This window comes from Amborella trichopoda, chromosome 8 (genome assembly GCF_054954075.1).
Source record: "Amborella trichopoda isolate Santa Cruz 75 chromosome 8, AtrichopodaSantaCruz75HAP2 v2.0, whole genome shotgun sequence".
Lineage (NCBI taxonomy): Eukaryota > Viridiplantae > Streptophyta > Magnoliopsida > Amborellales > Amborellaceae > Amborella > Amborella trichopoda.
In genome coordinates this window covers 36,049,721-36,071,276 of record NC_142343.1, presented here as the reverse complement: position 1 = coordinate 36,071,276, position 21,556 = coordinate 36,049,721, and the positions used below count along the sequence as shown (strand labels likewise).

The 21,556-nt window shown below is 34.6% G+C and overlaps 2 protein-coding genes, 1 long non-coding RNA gene and 1 pseudogene across 5 annotated transcripts; 2 read left to right on the top strand and 2 right to left on the bottom strand.

The window, feature by feature from the left end:
• Positions 1-6,154: 6,154 nt before the first annotated feature.
• Positions 6,155-9,380, top strand: LOC18437152 (uncharacterized). 2 transcript variants are annotated; one of them, XM_006847369.4, is made up of 4 exons: positions 6,155-6,496; positions 7,039-7,262; positions 7,598-7,701; positions 9,103-9,380. In XM_006847369.4, exons 1-4 carry the CDS (start codon positions 6,170-6,172, stop codon positions 9,258-9,260), a joined length of 813 nt encoding a protein of 270 aa, XP_006847432.1. In that variant the 5' UTR covers positions 6,155-6,169; the 3' UTR covers positions 9,261-9,380. The 2 variants fall into 2 exon arrangements, with proteins under 2 accessions (XP_006847432.1, XP_088729774.1); XM_088873648.1 differs by lacking the exon at positions 7,598-7,701.
• A 447-nt stretch (positions 9,381-9,827) lies between these two features.
• LOC18437153 (putative LL-diaminopimelate aminotransferase, chloroplastic) lies at positions 9,828-11,087 on the bottom strand. Its single transcript, XM_088874703.1, has 5 exons — positions 11,061-11,087; positions 10,651-10,794; positions 10,183-10,404; positions 10,083-10,094; positions 9,828-9,944 (listed from the first exon to the last, which is right to left on the bottom strand). The coding sequence occupies exons 1-5, from the start codon at positions 11,085-11,087 to the stop codon at positions 9,828-9,830; spliced, it is 522 nt and encodes a 173-aa protein (XP_088730829.1).
• A 3,465-nt stretch (positions 11,088-14,552) lies between these two features.
• On the top strand, positions 14,553-17,295 carry LOC148781059 (uncharacterized). The gene is made up of 2 exons (XR_016060623.1): positions 14,553-15,363; positions 16,569-17,295. It is a non-coding gene; the product is annotated as an uncharacterized LOC148781059 (long non-coding RNA).
• LOC105420887 (noroxomaritidine/norcraugsodine reductase-like) lies at positions 14,949-20,391 on the bottom strand (annotated as a pseudogene). The gene is made up of 3 exons (XR_016060622.1): positions 19,926-20,391; positions 19,148-19,355; positions 14,949-17,601 (listed from the first exon to the last, which is right to left on the bottom strand). The product of XR_016060622.1 is annotated as a noroxomaritidine/norcraugsodine reductase-like (transcript).
• Positions 20,392-21,556: the final 1,165 nt, after the last annotated feature.

The window sequence follows — 21,556 nt, the reverse complement described above, 5'->3', positions numbered from 1 at the left end:
TCCAAACGATCAAAATCCATTTCAAAACATTTTTAAATTGTAATTCAAAAATATTCCAATTTAGATACATCCAAATTGGCCTTTAGGGATTCATCCTCTAAACCAATGTTTAAAAAATCGCCGAGTCGAACTGGACTTGCCCAGTTCGACTAGGGAATCGCTACAAAACATGCCGAATCGACGCAAAAAACGGGAATCGCCCGTGTTCAGAGAGAACTGAGCGATTCCCAATAGTAGACTCGCGATTCTGTCAGAGTCCCAATAGTAGAATCGCGAGTCACCCGGAAGAACACGGGCTGAACAGTGTTCTTCACGAGATTTCGATTTTTTTTGTCTTTTTTTGATAGATTTTCAACGTTTTCAGTCTTATGAATGAATATTACAAGCTTTAATTCAAATTCCGAATTATTTTCACTCAATAAAATGAATTAAAAACCACCGTTTTTTATCAACAAATATGGTTCGCAGAGTGAGTTTTAGGGTTTCCGCCATTTTCACGATTTCAATCGAAATAAACCTTCATTTTTTGTAAAATTTCAGGCTGAGTGATTGTAAGAGTGTTGGTCAGAATTTTGTGTTCATAATTTGTGATTATCTTGGAGGAATACATATCAATTTTGAGTTAGAAGGCACGGATGCACGAAGAACAGGTAAAAACTCAGGTTTTTTTTTTTTTCTCATTCGATCAAATTCAGTCAATATTTTAGAAATCATGTATTAAATTTATAGGGTTTTTATTCTTTGTAGTGTTGTTTATCATTAGATATATTCAATTTGATTATATTTATTCAATTTGAGTTGGATTTTATAGAAAATAAGAGTGATGTCTGTTAACAAAACAGTAGAATGTTTTTTTTTTTTTTTTTTTCGCCATTTTTACTATTTCAATCGAAATAAAGCTTCATTTTTTGTAAAATTTCAGGCTGAGTGATTGTAAGAGTGTTGGTTAGAATTTTGTGTTCATAATTTGTGATTATCTTGGAGGAATACATATCAATTTTGAGTTAGAAGGCACGGATGCACGAAGAACAGGTAAAAACTCAGTTTTTTTTTCCCATGCGATCAAATCCAGTAAATATTTTAGATTTATAGTGTTGTTTATCATTAGATATATTCAATTTGATTATATTTATCCAATTTGAGTTGGATTTTATAGAAAATAAGAGTGATGTCTGTTAGAAAAAAAGTAGACTGTGTTTTTTTTTTTTCTCTATTTTCACAATTTCAGTAAATTTTTACAAAGAATGTGTTAAATTTATAGGGTTTTGATTCGTTGTAGTGTTGTTTATCATCTCATGTATTCAATTTATCTGATTCATTCAATTTGAGATTGATTTTTGAGATTGAATGACTGACGTCTGTGAAGAACTGGGTTTTTTTTTTTTTTTTATTCATGATCAATTTTTTTGAGAAATCGTGATTTTTCGAAAAATTGTTTTTGATTATCATGAGGAATTAAACAATATTTTTAATTTTTATTGTTAAATTTCTATTTCAAAAAATTGCATGTTGATAGATTATTTATGCAAAAAAATACATGTTATTATATTTTTAATGGAAAACTGTATTTTTTAATTTGTTGTTAATGCAAAAAAACTACATTAACAAATACATGCTGTTAAACTGTTTTATATTTTTAATGCAGTTTTGCATCAAAAAAGTATTTTTAATTTTTAAAATTTTTAATGCAAAAAATACATGTTGTTAAACTGCATTATCATGAGGAAATTTTTAATGCAAAAAATACATGTTGTTAAACTGCATTATCATGAGGAATTAAAGTGAATATCATTGTAAAAAAATCGTGGCATGTTGTTATATTTTTAATACAAAACTGTATTTTTTAATTTGTTGTTAATGCAAAAAAATACATTAACAAATATATGTTGTTAAACTATATTATATTTTTAATGTAGTTTTGCATTAAAAAAGTATTTTTAATTTTTTAAATTTTTAATAAAAAAATACATGTTATTAAACTGTATTATCATGAGGAATTAAAGTAAATATCATTGTAAAAAAATTGTGGCATGTTGTTTTATTTTTAATGCAAAAATGTATTTTTTAATTTGTTGTTAATTCAAAAAAATACATTAACAAATACATGTTGTTAAACTGTATTATATTTTTAATGCAGTTTTGCACTAAAAAAGTATTTTTGATTTTTTAAATTTTTAATGCAAAAAACACATGTTGTTAAATTGTATTATCATGAGGAATTAAAGTGAATATCATTGTAAAATATCATGTATGATAATTATATTAGTTTGCAATTATCAATTTTATTATTAAATTTTTAATGCAAAAAATGTATGTTCTTGATAATTGAGTTGTAGGCATGTTTGGAGCTTGCTTTTTTTATTATATTATCTTGCATATTTGTAATTGAGATGTATGAATATTTGGCATGTGTGACTTATACAGACTTTTGTTTATCTATAATGTTACATAAATATTTTTTTTTTCCTCAATAGGAATTAATTCATATTTGTCGAAATGAAGATTTGTGACAAGTCCATATGTATTGGTATTGTGAATTACTATACCATTGTAAATATATTTTTTATTGATACTATATCAATGTAAATATATTGTTCTTTATGTAGTGGCTGATATAGGCTATTTTTATCTATAATATTGCATAAATAAATTATTTTTCCAGGTAGAAAATAAAATATTTTTGTCAATAGAAGTATTTTGCATTAACTAACAAATATAACTTCATGACTACCCTTACATATTATCACTACACATGGTGATTATTTTTCATGTTCAACTGTCAGGTTAATTTTTAACCTTTTAGATTTTAAAGTTAAACCATGGCAAGATCTGCAGAAGACCCTGGATGGCAACATGGGGTCAGACTTGATCCCAACAAAAAAGATAAAATTATTTGTAATTACTGCCAAAAAGTGATAAGTAGTGGCGTACATAGGTTCAAGCAACACTTGGCAGGGTTAAGGGAGATGTTTCTGCGTGCAATAGTGCCCCTAATAATGTAAGAAAGTAGATGGCGGCATTTCTCAAGGCTACCAAAAGAAAAAGAATTGCAAGGCAGAGGATAGATGAGGAGATAGCTAGTTTATATACGTCATCAAGCGGGAATGATCTAGAAGAGCAATATAATAATGACTTGGAGATGGCCACAAGAATGAGTTTACATGAAACATACCAAAGGGAACGCGGGTTTAGAATGCCTGATGATTATGACATGGGCATGCATGGTGGGCCTAGCTCAGACTTGCATGGTGGGCCTAGCTCAGACATGCATGACGGACCCAGCTCGAGCATGTATGGTGGGCCTAGCTCAAATATGTATAGAGGGGTTGGTGGCAATATATATCAAGAAGAATCATACGTTGATGAAATTGTTTCTAGGTTACTTAGGAGTGTCAGTATTGCAAGTCATGGTTGTATAGACCCATTTCTCTCAAACCCGAAGTCACAACAGATGACCCTAAAAGGTATGGTTAAAGGGACAAGAAGCATGTTGGGGAGATATGTTGGTAAATGGTTCTACGATAAAGGGATTCCCTTTGATGCAGCTAATAGCCCATATTTTCTACTTATGGTCAGTGCAATTCAGAGAGCCGAGCCCGGGGTAAAACCCCCGACAGCATATGAGCTCAGTGAGCCAATATTAGATGAAGAGGTGAAGGAAGTTACAAAGTGGATTGAATAATATAAACAGAGTTGGCCAAAGACAGTCATTACTCTCATGAGTGATGGTTGGTTGAATAAAGTTAGCAAAAAAGAGTTTTTAAACTTCTTGGCCTATTCCCCAAAAGGTACTATTTTTTGTCTACAAAGACGTATCAGGGACGAAGAATGATGCAAACTTCTACGTACGACTATATCATCAGATCGTTGAGGAGGTAAGAGATAAGCATGTAGTTCAGTTTATTACGGGCAATGCGCGTGCATGTGTTTATGAGGGCAGCAAGTTGATGGATAAGAAGAAGCATCTGGTATGGACCCTGTGTGCTCTACACAGCATCGATATTATGTTAGAGGATATCGGTGAGATCAAAATTGTGAAGGAGACTCTAGAGGAAGCAAGGTTGGTGTCGAGATTTATATACAACCACTCTAAAATTTTATTTCTGTTTAGATAACACTCTAAGAAAAAAGAGATAATCAGGCCTGCCATGACCCGCTTTGCGACCGATTACTTAGCTGTGGACTCCATTCGAGAATCTGAAAGTGCATTAAAGAGATTGTTTACCTGTGAAGAGTGGTTAAATGGCCGCCTCTCGAAGTCCAGTATCGATATAAAAGTGGACGACATAGTCTCAAATGGGAGGTTCTGGTCTCGATGTTTCAGTGTTGTAGAGGACACTGCCCCTTTGGTCACGGTATTAAGAATGGTAGATGCTGACAAGAAAGCTACCATGGGCATTTTTTATTAAGGTATAGAGAGGGCGAAATCAGCTATTGGGGAGAAGTGTAGTTGTGCTAGCAAAGTAATCGAGATTATAGAAAGGAGGTGGAACACCAAATTTGGACATCCAATTCATTATGCTGGTAAATATATATTTATATCATTAGAATGTTTCATTTTAAATCATTTTTTTATGAAATTGTAAATGCCATTTTTCTATCTACATATTTTCTAAGTTACTACTTCAACCCAAACTTTTTCTATTTGACACCTGAACATCCCCACAAGATTATAGAAGGGGTCAGATACATTATTGCAAGGTTAGAGAGAAGCATCGAAACCAAGTAGCAGTAATACAACATGTATTATGTAATGTTTGGTAAGAACTTCATTGAGTTGTTATATTTGTGAAGAATAATGCACTAAAAAGAAATATATTTGTTTTAGCTTGCTATGTATAGGGATGCTATAGGATCCTTCAAAACTAGACTTGCCAGGAATTCTCGAACTAAGATGGATCCAGGTTATCCCATTGCTAATACTTTGTTCATTCATATATTTAATCTTATGAATTGTTCTTGCCCTTACAATGCTTTTTGCATTTTAATCCAGCTGAATAGTGGAAGATATATGGTACTGATGCACCTCACCTAAAGAGGATAACAATCAAGGTGCTCTCCCAGACATGTTCTACTACTGGCTGTGAGCGCAACTGGAGTACGTTCCAATGGTTACACACTACTAAGAGGAATCGACTCGCTTCGGAGAAGCTTCATAAACTAATCTATGTTCATTATAACTTAAACCTCCGAGAGCAATAAATAAGAAGGAAGCTTGAAGACTATGGGCCAATAGACTTAGACACAATATTTGTCATAGACATAGCAGACCAATGGGCAGTAGAAGATGAGGAGTCAGTATTACACAAGAGAGCGTTCTTTGAGGCTATCGGTGAGGAAGATCTTGAAGAAAGTGATGAGCAGCATGAAAGAGGAAGCAACCAGCCAACGTATCCACAATTCGTCGAAGATGTCGGTGATATTGCACCTAATGAAGGAGAGTGGAAAGGGGTCTAAGGGAAAATGAGAGAGATGATGATTCAGAGGCCACCCTACCCCAGCCATATTATTCACATATCGAGTCCCAACAGCAACAGTGTAGGGATGAGCACAACAGTGCAGGTGAGCATGAAGGATGGACAATCTTCGGGGATTTTAGATTGGGAACACAACGAAACACTAACACTCAGGGATTTGAGAATAATCAGACGTCTGCTAATATCGATGATTCGTTTTTAGATCGAATCAACGAATTGTTAAACGAATTCAATCAATGGCACCAGCGTGACCAAGAAGAGCAATAACATTGTCTATCATTTTATTTTTAGATAATATGTTATTAATTTTATACTTTATTGTAGTCCATATATATTGATATACTTATTCCATGATAATTCTATGTTTATCCTTTTGTGTGATGTAAATTAAATGCTGAATGGCGGTTCATGTAGGGAAAGAACATATCAATATTCGCATATTCATTCAAAAAAATGAAAATTCTTAATGGAGTACCCTCATTTCTTATTGAATTCCTAAAAAACAATATTTATAATGAATTTTAATATTTTTTTCGGATTTTTTTTAAGTTTTATTCCGACTGATTCACCCGATTTCCGATCCGAATCTCCGATTCTTCAATCCGGATAGATTTTTTGGGAGCCTGATCCGGCTCACCGATCCGTTTTTTAAACCATTGCTTATAACTGAACCTCACCTTGCAAAAAAACCCATGGCTTCTTCTCTCCACAGTCGAGACACTGAAAACCCTAATGAAACAGCCAAGACTAGCAGTGGCTTCGAAGAGCACCCACCTTCGCCCTTAGCCGAGCCCACCCCGCGAGCTCACCACGAGCCCGGGGCTCCAGACAAACCACTTGGTCTGGTCGCTTTGGATTCGCTGCTTCGTCCCTCTAAAACCATACTCCGCCTTGACCTAAGGCGCGCTTTCTCTCTCCAGAAATCATCGCTTTCTCACTCTCACGAACCACAAGACAGCCCCTCCGACACTTGGGTTCGTGGCATCCATGGCGCCCAAGCTCGCCTTCAACTCATGCAGGTCTCTCTCGCTAAAACCTTCATTTGCAGCTAAAGATTTGTTTATTTTACTCTAGCTTTTCAATTGAGAATTGGGTCTCTATCTCCGCTAATATAAATTTTATTTTTTAGCCAAATTGTGGTTCCCATAAATTTCGAATTTGGTGAGAATAAATCAGTTTTCCATCGAATCTTCCATTTTTGGCTCCGAGTTTGACGAGTTGGGTTTTGTCAAAATTTCACTGGGCCTTTGAGAAAGGAAATCCTCATTTGTCACTGCTTTATTTTGTTCTTGTCAACTTTTTGATTAAGAAATCGGAGGTCGGACTCGGCAAGAAAAGAATCACCATTTTTTCTTTATTTTGCTGTAATTTTTGGATTAAGCAATTCAGAGGTCGTTGGATATCAAAATTGGGAGGAAATACTCTTATAGTTCACCAAATTTTCCCTTTTTCATTTTCTCGAGCTTTTTGGTACATGCGAAAAACCCTCCATTTTAACAGATATATTTTTTATTTGGATGTATTTTTTGGATTGAGATATTGGGGATTTGTTGAATTTCAGATTTGGGATTTCCCTAATGGAGAGCTGAAGAGAGAGGAGCTCCCATGGTGGTTTAGTTTGGGAATTGGGGCAAGTGCAGAGATGGATAAAGGAGGGATTCTGGTTCCAAAAGCCAGAATCAAGACCAAATATGCAGCTCTTCATGTTTTACCACAACCATGTTTAGAGTTACGCAACAAATTCCCTATCGGGATCTCATCCCTCGCGGCAAGTATTCGTTACAGGTATTTTGGTTTGGGCCAGTTAAAACTGGGAAAGTAAAAACAAAACAATATATAGAATCTATAGAAAGAATTTACTCAAATGTTGTTTATATTGGTCAGTCAGAACAAAACCGTTTTGTCTCTTGCCAAAATCAATCAAAGGCATAACACTCTTTGGTAGCTTCAACCAAATCCGATTTTTACTTTTGATCGTGCCACTTACAATGGCAATTCGACCGGCCCAGTCCAGTCTCGATCATACTGCTTATGTGCTTGCTAGCTAACTTTTTCTTACCTATGGATTGATACTCTCCAACTCTATGGATACAAATTACTGCTACTACCTTGTATTGCAGGATACCCCTTTCTGATGTAGAGAACATTTGGAATTCTCCAATGGCACATCTTATAGTGAACTTTTACAGTAAAGTAGGGTCAGGTTTCCACCTCACACCAGGAGGTATTCATCTTTTATTTTCTCTATCTTCCCTTCTTTTTTTTTCTAATTCCCTCTTGTGCTAGATAACCTCTTTGCAAAAAAAAAACAAGAGAAGCACATCTCTAATAATAATAATAATATTATTATTATTATTTTTAAAGTTGCAGGTATTTGCACTTATAATTATCACATAGAGAATTGCTATTTAAGTGTTTATGGTGACAAATATATCCATTTTCTTGAAATGTTGCCGGAATAAATATGAAAGGGGCATTTATGCGCTGGAAAAGTATACAATAAGATCACTTATTTTTAATATTATAAGGTTACAATCAACCTTGGGTTTTTTGATGTAAAATATGTGGCTGGGCATGTGCCATTGTTGGGCTCAAAACCCCATAAGAAAAATTTTGAAGCGTGACACAAACCTAAGCCTTTGGATTTTTGGATTTCACATTTGATGGTTGTGAGTGATTGTGTCCTCCTTAGACAAAAAGTTCCGGGGGTTAACATATAATCCCTTTTCTGACCATGAGGAGTTTCCCTCTTTATCTCCATTTTCTTCCGCACTTTTTTCTTTAATGTAATTATATTAGAAAATCAGGAGTAAGTTTTCAAAGTTGAGGACAAATAAGTTTAGGGATTATATATTATGAGACTATTTATTATGGAAAATTGTTTCATGCGGGCTAGACCGCATTTCCAGAAAGTGTAAAGCGTCCATGTGTCATCTAAAAACAATCGAAATTAACGGTCCAAATGTTTTCTTACTAGAATTATTATTTTTAATTTTTAAAATTTATATACTTTTTTATATTCATGATCTCCATTTTAGAGATTACATGTCTTTAAAAATTAAGTCTTAAAATCCATCTCAAGAATAGATTTTTATTAAGAGGCCCGCATTTCTACATATACGAGCTTGGCCGCATAGAAATTGGGTCTTTTATTTATTTGTACAAGGAGGCCACAATCACTTTTGACCATTGGATGTGAAATCCAATAGATGAAATTGTATCACAACATTCAAGAAATTTTGTTTTGGATTTTATGCCCAAACGATGACACACCTCTAACCACTCGATCTCAAATGTAATAGTCAATGCGAATTGTGACCTCTTTGTATCAAGGTAAATGGTTTCATTGTATACATTTTTATAAAGTTAAAGAAGTTTTAAATTAAAAAAGGAAAATAGTAGTATCTCTTATTTTCCTTTCTGTTTCTAATTTCAAATGGACTTTTCCTCTGCAAACTCAGTTACTTCCAATATTTCTTGGAATTTTGCAAGGAACTTCTCCAGAAGAAAATAATTGAAATTCCCTGTAACAATAATTTTAATTATGACATTACTTGAGAATGGACACATTTTTTCCACCAAAAATCGAGTATCCATTATACTTGTCTTCCTTTGTTTGTTGCAGGTTTGGAGTTTGATGAACACGTGCTAAAAATTGGAAAGTATACAACAATGAGAGTAGCGGCCTCTGTGAATTTTCCAAAGAGAATACCACCTGATGAGGACGAGCCACCCTGCAATATCGACATTCGCCGTGTCGGACTCAAAACAAGAATAATGTAGTTTTTATTGATTCCTTTTTTTTCTTTTTCTTTTTTTAAACAGACCTTTTTAATGTTCGCACTTCTCACCATTCATGTCATATAAATGATGAAAATCTTCCTGTGCACATAAAAAAGAAAATTATTTTGATACCATGATGATGGAATCAACCATTTCAATGTATGGAAAATGATCAATTCACAAATGTTGTGACAAATGAAAATATTTTTCTAACTTGTCCAAAGTGACATGCTCTCTCCCAGTTGCTGGTTTCTGGGAATGATTTCAAAAGCATTTGTACCTATGCTGTAATGTCGCATATTAGATTAAAACTAAAGGAAACTAAACATCAATTAATTACAATGCAACTTAATTGAATTAAATCATAATTGAGAGAGAGAGAGAGAGAGAAAAAGAGACTCTCCCATGTTATTGCATTCATAGTTTCCAACATTGGGCTTCAAATTGCATAATTGAAAGGAACCTTAAATTGCATCCTGTTAATCTAGTACTACCAGTCCATGGATTCAATGGAGAGAATCATGACTTACCAGAAGGAGAAGATCTCAGTTCACTTGCAGAGCTCTTTCAACCGTCTAGAGGAACATTCTCCCTGTGACCGAAGGCACTCACTAATAAAACCTTCACCAGCTGGTCCGAACCCACTGCCTGGTGTTGTAACCAAGTGAGCTTTCGCAAGAATCTCTGCAAAAACATCCCATGAACTTCAACCAGAAAATGTACCCAAGCATAGGGTGCATTCCTCCCTCCATACACCTTAAAACCAAGCAACTCGAAAGTATTCGCTATTATTTCTGTATTTTCTTTGTTGAAACCAATTACCTGATGCATTGCCTGAGAAAAATGTCACAACATCGGAGCAAGTTGGGTATATGCACCAGAAAAATGGAAACATAATCCTCTCTCTCACACACACACAGACTCTCAGGTTTATGACCTTTAAACCCTGAGCGGAAAGGCACGCTACTCCCCCAGCTTGAGCCATATTGGATGCACCATTGAAGGTGGTGCATATAATTCTATTGAAGTCTTTGGCAACTGGGAAGCCATCTGAGAACGCGAGCTGTTTTGGAATGACTGTCCAACCTAGACCAACACCAGTGAACCCTGCATATTTTGAAAATGACGATATCGATATCGCAACCTGCATCAAAATTCAACACTTCACTTCAGAAAACATAATACTTGTTTCACGTTAGAATGGAAAAATCAAAGAGAAAAAAAAAAAAAACCGTACGCACGCATTTCAAGTCAGTAGATTGATACATTATTTACCGCTTTTGCTCCAGGAATTTCAAAGATTGCACGAGGGCAGTCATCCGAAATATACATTGCATAAGCTGAGCCATAAACTATGATAGATCCATTATCCTTTGCAAACTGCACCAACCGAACCAGTTCTTGATGTTTTTGATAAATCAGGGAAGAAACCATTTTCAGGGGTGCATTTCATGTATTCGATCTTCCCATACTTCTCAACATCCTTTTGAAATGCAACAGTTTGGCATATAATGACACGTGAGTCCACATAAGCCTGTCAGCATAAATAATCACTCAGAACGAGGACTCTTCATTAGCAAATCTAAAAGAGCTTTTTCTGTGTTTTAATTATAAGGATTCAGAGACATAACTGAAATACAAAATCTTATTTTTCAGTAATTATGAATATGAAACAAACAATTTGATCAGTGCAAATGTCATCCAAATGCTGAGTCGATTGAATTGAATTAACTTTCTTATGTTGCTCATCAAGGTATTCTTTTTGGACTCCCAAATTACAATATAAGCAACAACGATTACCGTGTATGATGGATCTTGTACAGCCATTGTCACATTCTATGTTAAAAAAATCGAGAAGACCCAGATACTTGGACCCTGGCAGATGTGAGTTCCTTGGCCAAATCTTCTCCCATTAGACCCAAAAAGGATCTTCACAAAAGAGAAGAAAATATTTAGTTGTCCTGGTCTCTGACTCGACAAAAACCATTGTTGAACATGAAAGGAATTAGGGCGGCATCAAGAGTTTGTGGAAAAGTTCGACATCAATAGGATGATTTAAATTGCACCATATAAGGCATTCAGGAAAGCACAGAGCCCAATACCCACTCACTAAAGAAAAACACCTACTTTCAAAGAATAAAAAATCCTCAGGAAAGTTAGCAGGTACACTTTTATATATATATATATATATATATATATATATATATATATAACAAAAAGGTTGCAACCTTAACAATCCAATTAAGGCGCACCTCTAAATTTTATCATAACATGTGATTTTGCTGTAAATTTTTTTAAGATTATCTTAAAAACTATTTTCATATCTAATTAAAAATTTTTAAACTCCAAAAATGGTTAAAATCAAGTAGATCTATAAACAAATGAAAATCTTAAAAACGGACGGTCTAGATAATGTATTGCAAGATGCACTGTTTTTGGGACTCAATTTTTTTTTTTTATAATATTCATACATCTCGATGTTGAGATGATCAATTAGAGGGTTTTTCAACATTAAAACAACCTTTCCAAGAGATTTTTCAGGTGCATCTGTGATTCTACATTTAAACCACTTGAATTTTATTTTATTTTTCTATAAATCCAAACCACTTGAAATTTTATGTGTGTTCTTCTCATCAAGGCTCACCTAATAAAAATATATAAAAAAATTATTCGCGAAAAATAAAATGATCAAAATACCCCCCGAAACATTTCGAGGATATTTTGGTTAATTTATTTCATGTAAAATATATTTTTTTTTATATTTTTTCTAAGATTAACCTATTTTTGATTAACACATGCCTAAAATTTCAAATGATTTAGATTTGTAGAAAAAAAACTAAAATTCAAACACTACCGGACATCCGTGATCGTCAGATCAACCCATGTTCAATCTGCGACGTTGGGCTCATAGGCTCATATGAGCTAGTGGGCTAATCCCAAATTCAAACATTGTATATGAGCCGAACGTCCTAGATTGAATCTAGGCCTATCTAATGATCACGAATGTCTGATAGTGTTTGAATTTTAGTTTTTTTTCTAAAATTTTAGGCGTGTGTCCAACAAAATTAGTTCAATCTTTGAAAAATATCAAAAAAATATTTTACATTAAATAAATTAACTAAAATACCCCCCGAAATGTTTCAGGGAGTATTTCAGTCATTTTGTTTTTTGCAGATAATTTTTTTATATATTTTTATTAGGTGAGCCTTAATGAGAAGAACACAAAAATAAAATTTCAAGTGGTTTGGTTTTGTAGAAAATAAAATAAAACTCATGCACTACCGGACATCCGTGATCGTCACATCGGTGCATATTCAATCTTAGCCATTGGGCTCATATGTTCATATGAGCTAGTCCATATATATATATAAGGCGAGTCCACTAACTCGCATGAAAATATGAGCCCAATAGCTCAGATTGAATTTGGGCCGATTTGACGATCACAAAGGTCCAGTAATATTTGAATTTTAATTTATTTCTACAAATCCAAATCACTTGAAATTTTAGACATGTGTTCTTCTCATCAAGCCGCACCTAATAAAAATATAAAAATAATAATTCGTCAAAAAAAAATTGACCAAAATACCCCCGAAACTTTTTGGGGGCATTTTGGTCAATTTATTTCATGTAAAATATTTTTTTTTATATTTTTCAAGGATTCACCTATTTTTAATGTACATAAGCTCCAAATTTCAACTGATATTGATTTGTAGAAAAAAAATTAAAATTCAAATACTACCATACATTTGTGATCGTCAGATCTGAATCTAAGTCAGTGGGCTCATTTTTTTCATGTGAGCTAGTGGGCTCACCCTAGCATCTTTCATATATATATATATATATATATATATATATATGAAAATGAACAGTGATTTCGCCTATGCTCATCACCGTCCTAAGTTCATCGCACGGTCACAATTATCTAGTAGTGTTTTAATTTTAATATTTTTTCTATAAATAAGAATGATCTGAAATTTGGAGCGTGTGTAGATTTTAGTGAGGCGCACCTAATAAAAATATGAAAAACATATATTTCAAATTTTAAATTGATCAAAATACCCCTAAAAAGTTTTAGAGGTATTTTGATCAATTTATATTTTAAGAATTATTGTTTTTATATTTTTATTATATTATCCTATTTTTTATGAACACACGCTCTAAATTTTAATTCATTCTGATTTGTAGGAAAAAAATGAAAAATAAAATACTACTAAACAATTGTGATCGTGCGATGAACTTTGGACGGTGATAAGGGTACGCGAAATCACTGTTCATTTTCGCCTATAGGCGTTGTGTAGTGTTTTCCATATATATATATATATATATATATGGCCACGATTGTCCAGTAGCGTTTTACTTTTCTTTTCTTTTTTTTTAAAAATCTGAATGGCTTGAAATTTGGAACGTGTTCATCAAAATAAGAGAATCTACGAAAAATATCAAAAAAATATTTTACATTAAAAATAATTACCAAAATACCCCTAAAATATTTCCGGGGTATTTTGGTCAAGCTTTTTCAAGAATTACTTTTTTGTATTTTTATTAGGTGCGCCTCACTAAAATGTATACATGCTCTAAATTTAATGTCTTTCTAATTTCAGAAAAAAAAAAATAGTAGACAATTGTGACCGTGCGATAAACTTTGGACAGTGATGAGGTTAGGCGAAATCACTATTCATTTTTGCATATAGGCTTCGGAAAGATTTTTCCATATATATATATATATATATATATATATATATATATATATATATATATATATATATATATAAGTTCTTGTCTGCCCATGAGCTCATGGAATAGCGTAAGCCCAATGGCCAAGATTGAATATGGACTGATCCAATGATCACAATTGTATTTTATAATTGAATTTTAATTTTTTTTTCTACAAATCTAAGTTACTTGAAATTTGGAGAATTTATTCTTCAAGAATAGTCGAATCTAATAAAAATGTATAAAAAAATTATTCTCATAAAGTAAATTGATCAAAATACCCTTGAAAAGTTTATGGGGTATTTTGATCAATTTGGTTTATGTAAATTATTTTTTAATGGTTTTATTAAGTGCGCCTTGATGAAAAGAATTTATGATCCAAATTTCATGCTATTTGGATTTATATAAAAAATATTAAAATTATACTATTGATATACAATCTTGATTGTCAGATCGATCAAATTCAATATGGGTCGTTGAGCTTACTCAGTTCCATGAGCCCAAGGGTTCACCCTATCATCTTTCCATCCATATATATATATATATATATATAAAAAGAGAGAGAGAGAGAGAGAGAGGGGAAAACGATTCAATACGCCTGCTCGTGCCTTTGCACCTGTACGCCAACGGCTATGATTTTCCTTTCCCCCCCCCCCGCCCGATGAAGATCTCGTGGTCCCCAATGCGGGCAGTCGCCATCTGACATTTGCAGGGCGGCTCGAGCAATCTCTCAATGTTACATTCGCAGAGATGGTAACGCTCACTCTGTCTCCACGGCAACTCTTACTCTCTCTCCACGACAACTCTCTCTCTCTTCTCGCTCCTGATGTCTCTCGTCTCTCCCTCTCTCTCGCTCTCGCTCCTGCTGTCTCTCAGTAGCAATGATGGCTCCCCACGACAACTCTCTCTCGCTTCTCCAGCTCTCTCTCCCTCTCCCTCTCTCTCTCCTGTCTCTACCTCTCGCTCCACGGCAACTCTCTCTCTGCTGCCCCTCGCTCTACCCAACTCTCTCTCTCTTCTCAATCTATCTTGCACTCTCTAATCTCCTTCTTTGCTGCTGCAAACCTCTATCAGAGATTGGCCAATCCAAACTATCTCGCCCCTCAATCAATCTCCCTCTTTGCTGCCCCATTGTTGCCACCAAAAGCATATCGCCTCTCACTCAATCTCCCTCTTTCTGCCCCATTGATGCTGCCCCATTGCTGCCACCAAAAGCATATCGCCTCTCACTCAATCTCCCTCTTTCTGCCCCATTGCTGTTGCCTTCTCTCTCTCTCTCTCTCTCTCTCTCTCTCTCTCTCTCTCTCTCTGTTGCCTCGTTGTTGCATTGCTGCTGATCCCCTGCTTGATTAGGGCAATCTTTGGGATTTAAGGTTTATCCAAGGTTCAGGTATGTATCTTTGCCCCTTTTTTATTGAAACTGTGGTGGGCAATGAAGTGCAGCTTGTTTCATCACTCAAATGGTATTCCACTACCACCTTGTGGATAAAAATTGCATTAGTTTCTGGAACTTAGAGGATGTGAGATGTATCTGAGATGGTGCAGGAACAGGGAGAAAGATGGGGTTGGCTTAATTTGATTGCTGGATATATTTGAAACCCAATGATCTTATTTGTGCCTAACTTGGAAAAACTCCATTAGTCAAGTGTTTGTATAATTACTATGTGTGCGTGCGTACTGGTTGGTGTGGGGTACATATGGATGAATGTAACCCCTGTTATGTTATTTTGAGAAATGGAAATTCGTGAAAATTTTTAATTGCAGAGAGTATATGAATGCAGGTTCATGGGGTTATATTGAAATGCAAGTGTTTGTATAATTGTTGTGTGTGCATGCGTACTAGTTGGTGCGGGGTAAATATGGATGAATGTGCCTTCTGTCATGTAATTTTTAGAACTGGAGTTTCATGAAATATTTTAATGGCAGAGAGTATATGAATGCAGGCTCATGGGGTTATACTGAAATGCAAGTGTTTGTATAAGTGTTGTGTGTGTGTGCGTACTAGTTGGTGTGGGGTACATATGGATTAATGTGCCCCCTGTTATGTTATATTTAGAAATGGAAATTCATGATAAATTTTCATTGCCGAGAGTATATGAATGCGGGTTCATGGGGGTTATACTGAAATGCAAGTGTTTATATAAGTGCGGTGTGTGCGTGAGTACTAGTTGGTGTGAGGTACATATGGATGAATGTGCCCCCTGTTATGTTATTTTTAGGGAAATTCGTGAAAACATTTCTTTGCAGAGAGTATATGAATGCGGTTTCATCGGGTTATACTAAAATGCAAATGTTTGTATAAGTGGGGTGTGTGTGTGCGTACTAGTTGGTGTGGGGTACATATGGATGAATGTGCCCCCTGTTATGTTATTTTTAGAAATGGAAATTCGTGATAAATTTTCATTGCAGAGAGTATGTGAATGCGGGTTCATGGAGTTATACTAAAATGTAATCCAGTTTGTTGCTTAAATATGAGTATAGTTATGTTATTCTTTTGTGACATTTGTAATATAGTTTTTTGATAGAACGACTCAATTGATTTTTTTTAGATAATATTTGCAATCATCTACTTATGTGGTTTGGCTTTTTATGTAGGGTCAGTTGAGAGATTTATATGGACCCCACCATATCTGTCGGTGCAACATCTTCCTTATGCCCAATTGTAGACAACATGAATGACACGATTGCGACCATGAAGCAGGTTCCGTATCTTACAGAAATGCGAGATGGGGAACATGGCTCATCAACCAAGGGCCTACGAATAGAAGAACCGTATATAGGGATGAAGTTTGGTTGTGAGGCATATGAGTATTATAAGGAGTATGCATTAGCCAAAGGTTTTGCCGTCCATAAGGGGACTACCCACAATAAAGATGGTCAAAGGATTGATAGAGAGGTCAATTGTTCTAAGGAAGGGTTTCGTCGAGAGAACGATCGGGTAGGTGAAAAGGTACACCCTGAATCAATGTGTGGTTGTATGGCTAGGATGGGCCTAAGTAGAAATGCAAATAATGAGTGGGTTGTGACTAGGATTATTACGAAACATAATCACGATCTTTTGTCTCCAAGAAAAGCTCGTTTAATTCGCTCACATCGAATATTGTCAGGCGTTGCAAAGTTGATGATAGGGTCAGTGAGCTCAGCATTGGTAAAGGCCAGAAATATTCATGACATTTTTATAGAGCAATCTGGAGGGATTGATAATGTTTATTGTACACAAAAAGATATCCAAAATGTAATTGCCAACTCCAAAAGAAAACTGAGAGGAGAAGATAGAAGTCTTGTTATGCAATGGCTTTATAAAATGAAAGAATTGAACCCATCTTTTTTTTATAAAGTGAAATTAGATGAAGACAATCACATCCTGAGCGTCTTATGAGTAGATACCTTTTCTAGAGTTTCGCACCAGTGTTTCTCTGATGTGGTAACTTTTGATACAACATACAAAACAAATACCTCCGGTATGCCATTTGCACCTATTCTTGGTGTAAATCACCATCACAGTACAACTTTCTTTGGATTTGCGCTCATTTTTAATGAGAATGACGAATCATTTGTATGGATATTTGAAAATTGGTTAGAAGCTACGGGGGACGTCAGCCTGGAGTTATTCTCACTGATCAAGACCCTGCAATTTCGAACGCAGTGAGACGAGTTTTAGACCAAAGTAAGCATCATTATTGTAAGTGGCATATACTATAAAAAATTAAAGAAAAAATGTGCCATGTCTTGCGCATGCATCCAAATTTTTCATAAATCTTCAGGAGGTGTGTGGCTAGTAAAACAGTAGAAGAATTTGAATTGGGGTGGAAAAATATGATTGAGAATTGTGGCCTGGAAAGTAATGAGTGGCTTACTAGGCTCTATAGTTGTTGCATGCAATGGGTCGATGCATACTTGAGTGACAAGTTTACAGCAGATATGACTTCCACTCAAAGGAGTGAAGAGATGAATAAACACTTCAAGATGTACGTAGCCTCTTCAACAAGCTTACGTACATTGTTAGAAGTGACGACAAAGGTGCAAGATAAGAAGGTACGAAAAGAAAGGGCAAATGACTTAATAGATATTGATACTACTCCAATATTAAGAACAACTTCTTTTATTGAGGCCCAGGCAGCAAAGATCTATACTCAAAAGATTATGAAGCTATTTGGAGAAGAGGTGCTGAATTGCATTAATTTGATGAGTGAGCCAATTGAGGAAAACGGATTGCTTGCCACTTTTAAGGTGGCAATACCAAGAAGTGAATCTAGACCCTACCTTGTTGAATTCAATTCCAACAACAATAGCGTTTGTTGTAGCTCTCACTTATATGAGAGGATGGGTCTTCTTTGTAGGCATGTGTTGAAGGTTTTTATGGTGAAGAATGTATTTGAAATACTCCCACAATACATAATGAGGCGTTGGAGAAAGGATATAAAAAATAGGGTTTTTATCGATGAGAGTGGCAATCAAATTCAAGAAACATCTCAACTATGTTTCTGATAATTTCCCTTTTTTCTTTTGAGTTCCTCACTTGACCACCCTAAACGGCCAAAACCAGCCACATTCAGCTGCCGGTTCCAGGCAATCCGTACCTTTTTGTTACGGAATAAATGAGAGAGAGAGACAGAGAGATATGACTTGACTTGAAAAAATCCAGAGTCTTCAGAAGCTTTAGAGATCTGCCGGATAATATTTTGTTGACCAAAACCATCAGAAACACGATTGAGAATTAGCACAAGCTAATAATTGCTCTATATTGGGGCAGACTAACAAAATTCAAAAATAATTGACAACACCTCATTTGTGGAATCTTTGTTCTACCATGATCACTTCGAAACGAGACTTGGGAGGTGAGAGTAATAATAGTTGCATTTATTTCAAGGATGAGAGAGAGGTTACATTTGGAGCATTTATTACTCAGGAGCTCTGAATTACTTGTGAAAGGTATCACAAGAAGAGGAGCTAAATAAACCAGCACTAGATAGTAAAAAAATGTTAAAACTTTCAAACAACTTTGTCTCATTGTACAATGGAATATACACCTAAAGACTAGAACACAATGCTACCACAGAATGCATTTTAGAAACAAGCCATAGTTGGTACTTACTACTTTAGGAGAAACAAACATGGAACTCAAGTATAAAGCATGCTGCATAGGAATAGATAGTATAGACTATAGAGCTTACAAGGATATTCAGCTTCCCATTAAAAGGTGCAGATACAGCTTCAATCAAATTCTCCCGATCGGCACGGGATGACAAACTACAAACTGAACCATGAACATTGAATCCCTTTCCTTTCCACTCATTTAAACATTTTTTAAGATCGACTTCTGTACGAGCACAAGTATATATTGATGCTCCTAGTCCAGCTAATTCTTCTACAATAGCATCTCTGCAGAAAGATTATAGGCATTTTAGACAAACTCTTAAGTAATCAAAGCTCAACATTCAAATTGAACTATTGAGTTTATTTTAGCATGTACACAGCACCATTGCATTTATACATACCACAGTCCCCAATTGTGTTACCAAACTCAAGAAAAAAAAAAAAACAGCAGACAGAAAAATTTTGTACAAGACAATTTCCAATAATTGCGCCTAAGCATTTTCTTAAGTGTTCTGTATCATTAACATATAATAGCTTTTTGTGGTGGTTATTCACCCTCTAGAATATAACCCACTAAATCTCAAATCATGAACTTGTTGAATTCCAGGATTTCGACTGAATGAGATGCTTAACCATGTCAAAGGCTCTGTTTCCTTTAGTGTCAAAAAACAAAAGGGCCTTCTCAATACAAGAGCTACTTTCTCCCTGCATTTCTTCTTGTATAATGAAGACAGAGATCTTATAAGAAAAAAAGTTGCCCAGTTAAGATTAATCAAAACTGGATCTATTGAGAGAGAGAGAGTATGCATAAATGAATGAACAAACTGCAGCAGGAAAATTAGGAGAGAGAGAGACCCAATTCCCTTGGTGCCTCCAGTGACCAAAAGCTGACCATCCCATGCAGAGACCATCTCTCTCTTCTGCTGCTCTTCTCTGCTTCACCCATTTTCCTTCATGTGGGTTGCTTTCACCAGACCCCTGCCTATTTGTAAGGGTGTCAACGGGTCCGGCCCGGTCCCCCTGGACCCGGACCCAGACCCAAATAGTATTCTGATAACCCAATTCGTTGGGTCCAAAAGTTGGACCAATACCCATATGCATCGAATCCTGGTTTTATCACGTCGGGTTCAGGTTTGATCGGGTCCATTGCCACCCTCACTCCTCACGAGTGAAAAACAGCGTATTTAGAAGATCTACGGAGCAGGTCATTATCACTTTTAAGTCTCTTGAAATCGGAACAATGGTTAGCGTTATTGTTGATTTTGCTCGAAGTTTGAAAATATGTTTATCAAACTTTGTAAAAAGAAACGAACACTCACTTATGGTCAGTGTAGGAAATCACGACAGGGCCGTGGACCGGGTTGCCTCTGAGAAACTCGGCTCGAGTTTGGTGCTAGGTCAGACGTAATGAAAAGATTAAAAAATACAAAAAAAATCTAAAAAATATGTTTAAATTAAAATTAAACAAAACACATTTAAATGAAGCTAAAAAGTAGCCTAAAATGAATTTCAAAAATTCATTTATGCAGCTGGGAATATTTTAGATATAATTCAAAAAGCAGAGAAAATATAAAAATAAGTATTCATCGCCAAAACACTCCTCACTTTTTGCTAAAATGATAGGAAACATAAAAAATGATCAAAATAAAGTCCTTATTTTTTTGGATTATATATATATATATATATATATATATATATATATATATATATATATATATATATATATATATATATATATATATATATATATATATATATAACTCCTCGCTCTTTGCTAAAATGATAGGAATCATAAAAAATGATAAAAATAAAGTCTTTATTTTTTTGGATTATATATATATATATATATATATATATATATATATATATATATATATATATATAACTCCACACTTTTTGTTAAAATGATAGGAATCATAAAACATGATAAAAATAAAGTCCTTATTTTTTGGATTATATATATATATATATATATATATATATATATATATATGAAAAAAGCTGGGACTAGCCCACTAGCTCATATGAGCAATGATCCAATGCAACGGTTGTATCATAGTTTAATGCAATGACACTTCTAAAAAACCATGTTTGTGGTATTTGTGTGACCCCAAATTTTGCATATATACTCTCTTCATCTCAATAATCAATCCCCAAAAAAAAAGTTCAATTTGAACTCTAGATATTGTCAAAATGAGTCACCTCCAAAAAATGAATCTAGACTATTCATTTTGTGAATTTCAAGATCTTAGCCTTTATAAACTCAAAATATTTTTTTATTTTTTAACAATGTTCATCTAATGATAATAAAGTCATCAAAAAAAATTGAAAATGAAAAAAATACTTCTAAGGCCTAGATCTAAGTATCTCAACAAAATGAACGGGATATGTTAATTGGGCTAAAAAAATACTTTGAGGTTGTGTTTTCAATTTTTTCTTTTTTTGTGATTGTTCATTAGAATGAAAAGAGTATATATTTCAAATTT

Excerpts from the sequence above, each read along its gene's own strand:
- LOC18437152 (XM_006847369.4), top strand. The coding sequence starts at position 6,170 with ATGGCTTCTTCTCTCCACAGTCGAGACACTGAAAACCCTAATGAAACA. Across the intron at positions 6,497-7,038 it reads CTCGCCTTCAACTCATGCAG|ATTTGGGATTTCCCTAATGG; the intron begins GTCTCTCTCGCT and ends GTTGAATTTCAG. Across the intron at positions 7,702-9,102 it reads TTTCCACCTCACACCAGGAG|GTTTGGAGTTTGATGAACAC; the intron begins GTATTCATCTTT and ends TGTTTGTTGCAG.
- LOC18437153 (XM_088874703.1), bottom strand. The coding sequence starts at position 11,087 with ATGGCTGTACAAGATCCATCATACACG. Across the intron at positions 10,795-11,060 it reads TACAAGATCCATCATACACG|GCTTATGTGGACTCACGTGT; the intron begins GTAATCGTTGTT and ends TTATGCTGACAG. Across the intron at positions 10,405-10,650 it reads AAACATCAAGAACTGGTTCG|GTTGCGATATCGATATCGTC; the intron begins GTTGGTGCAGTT and ends ATTTTGATGCAG.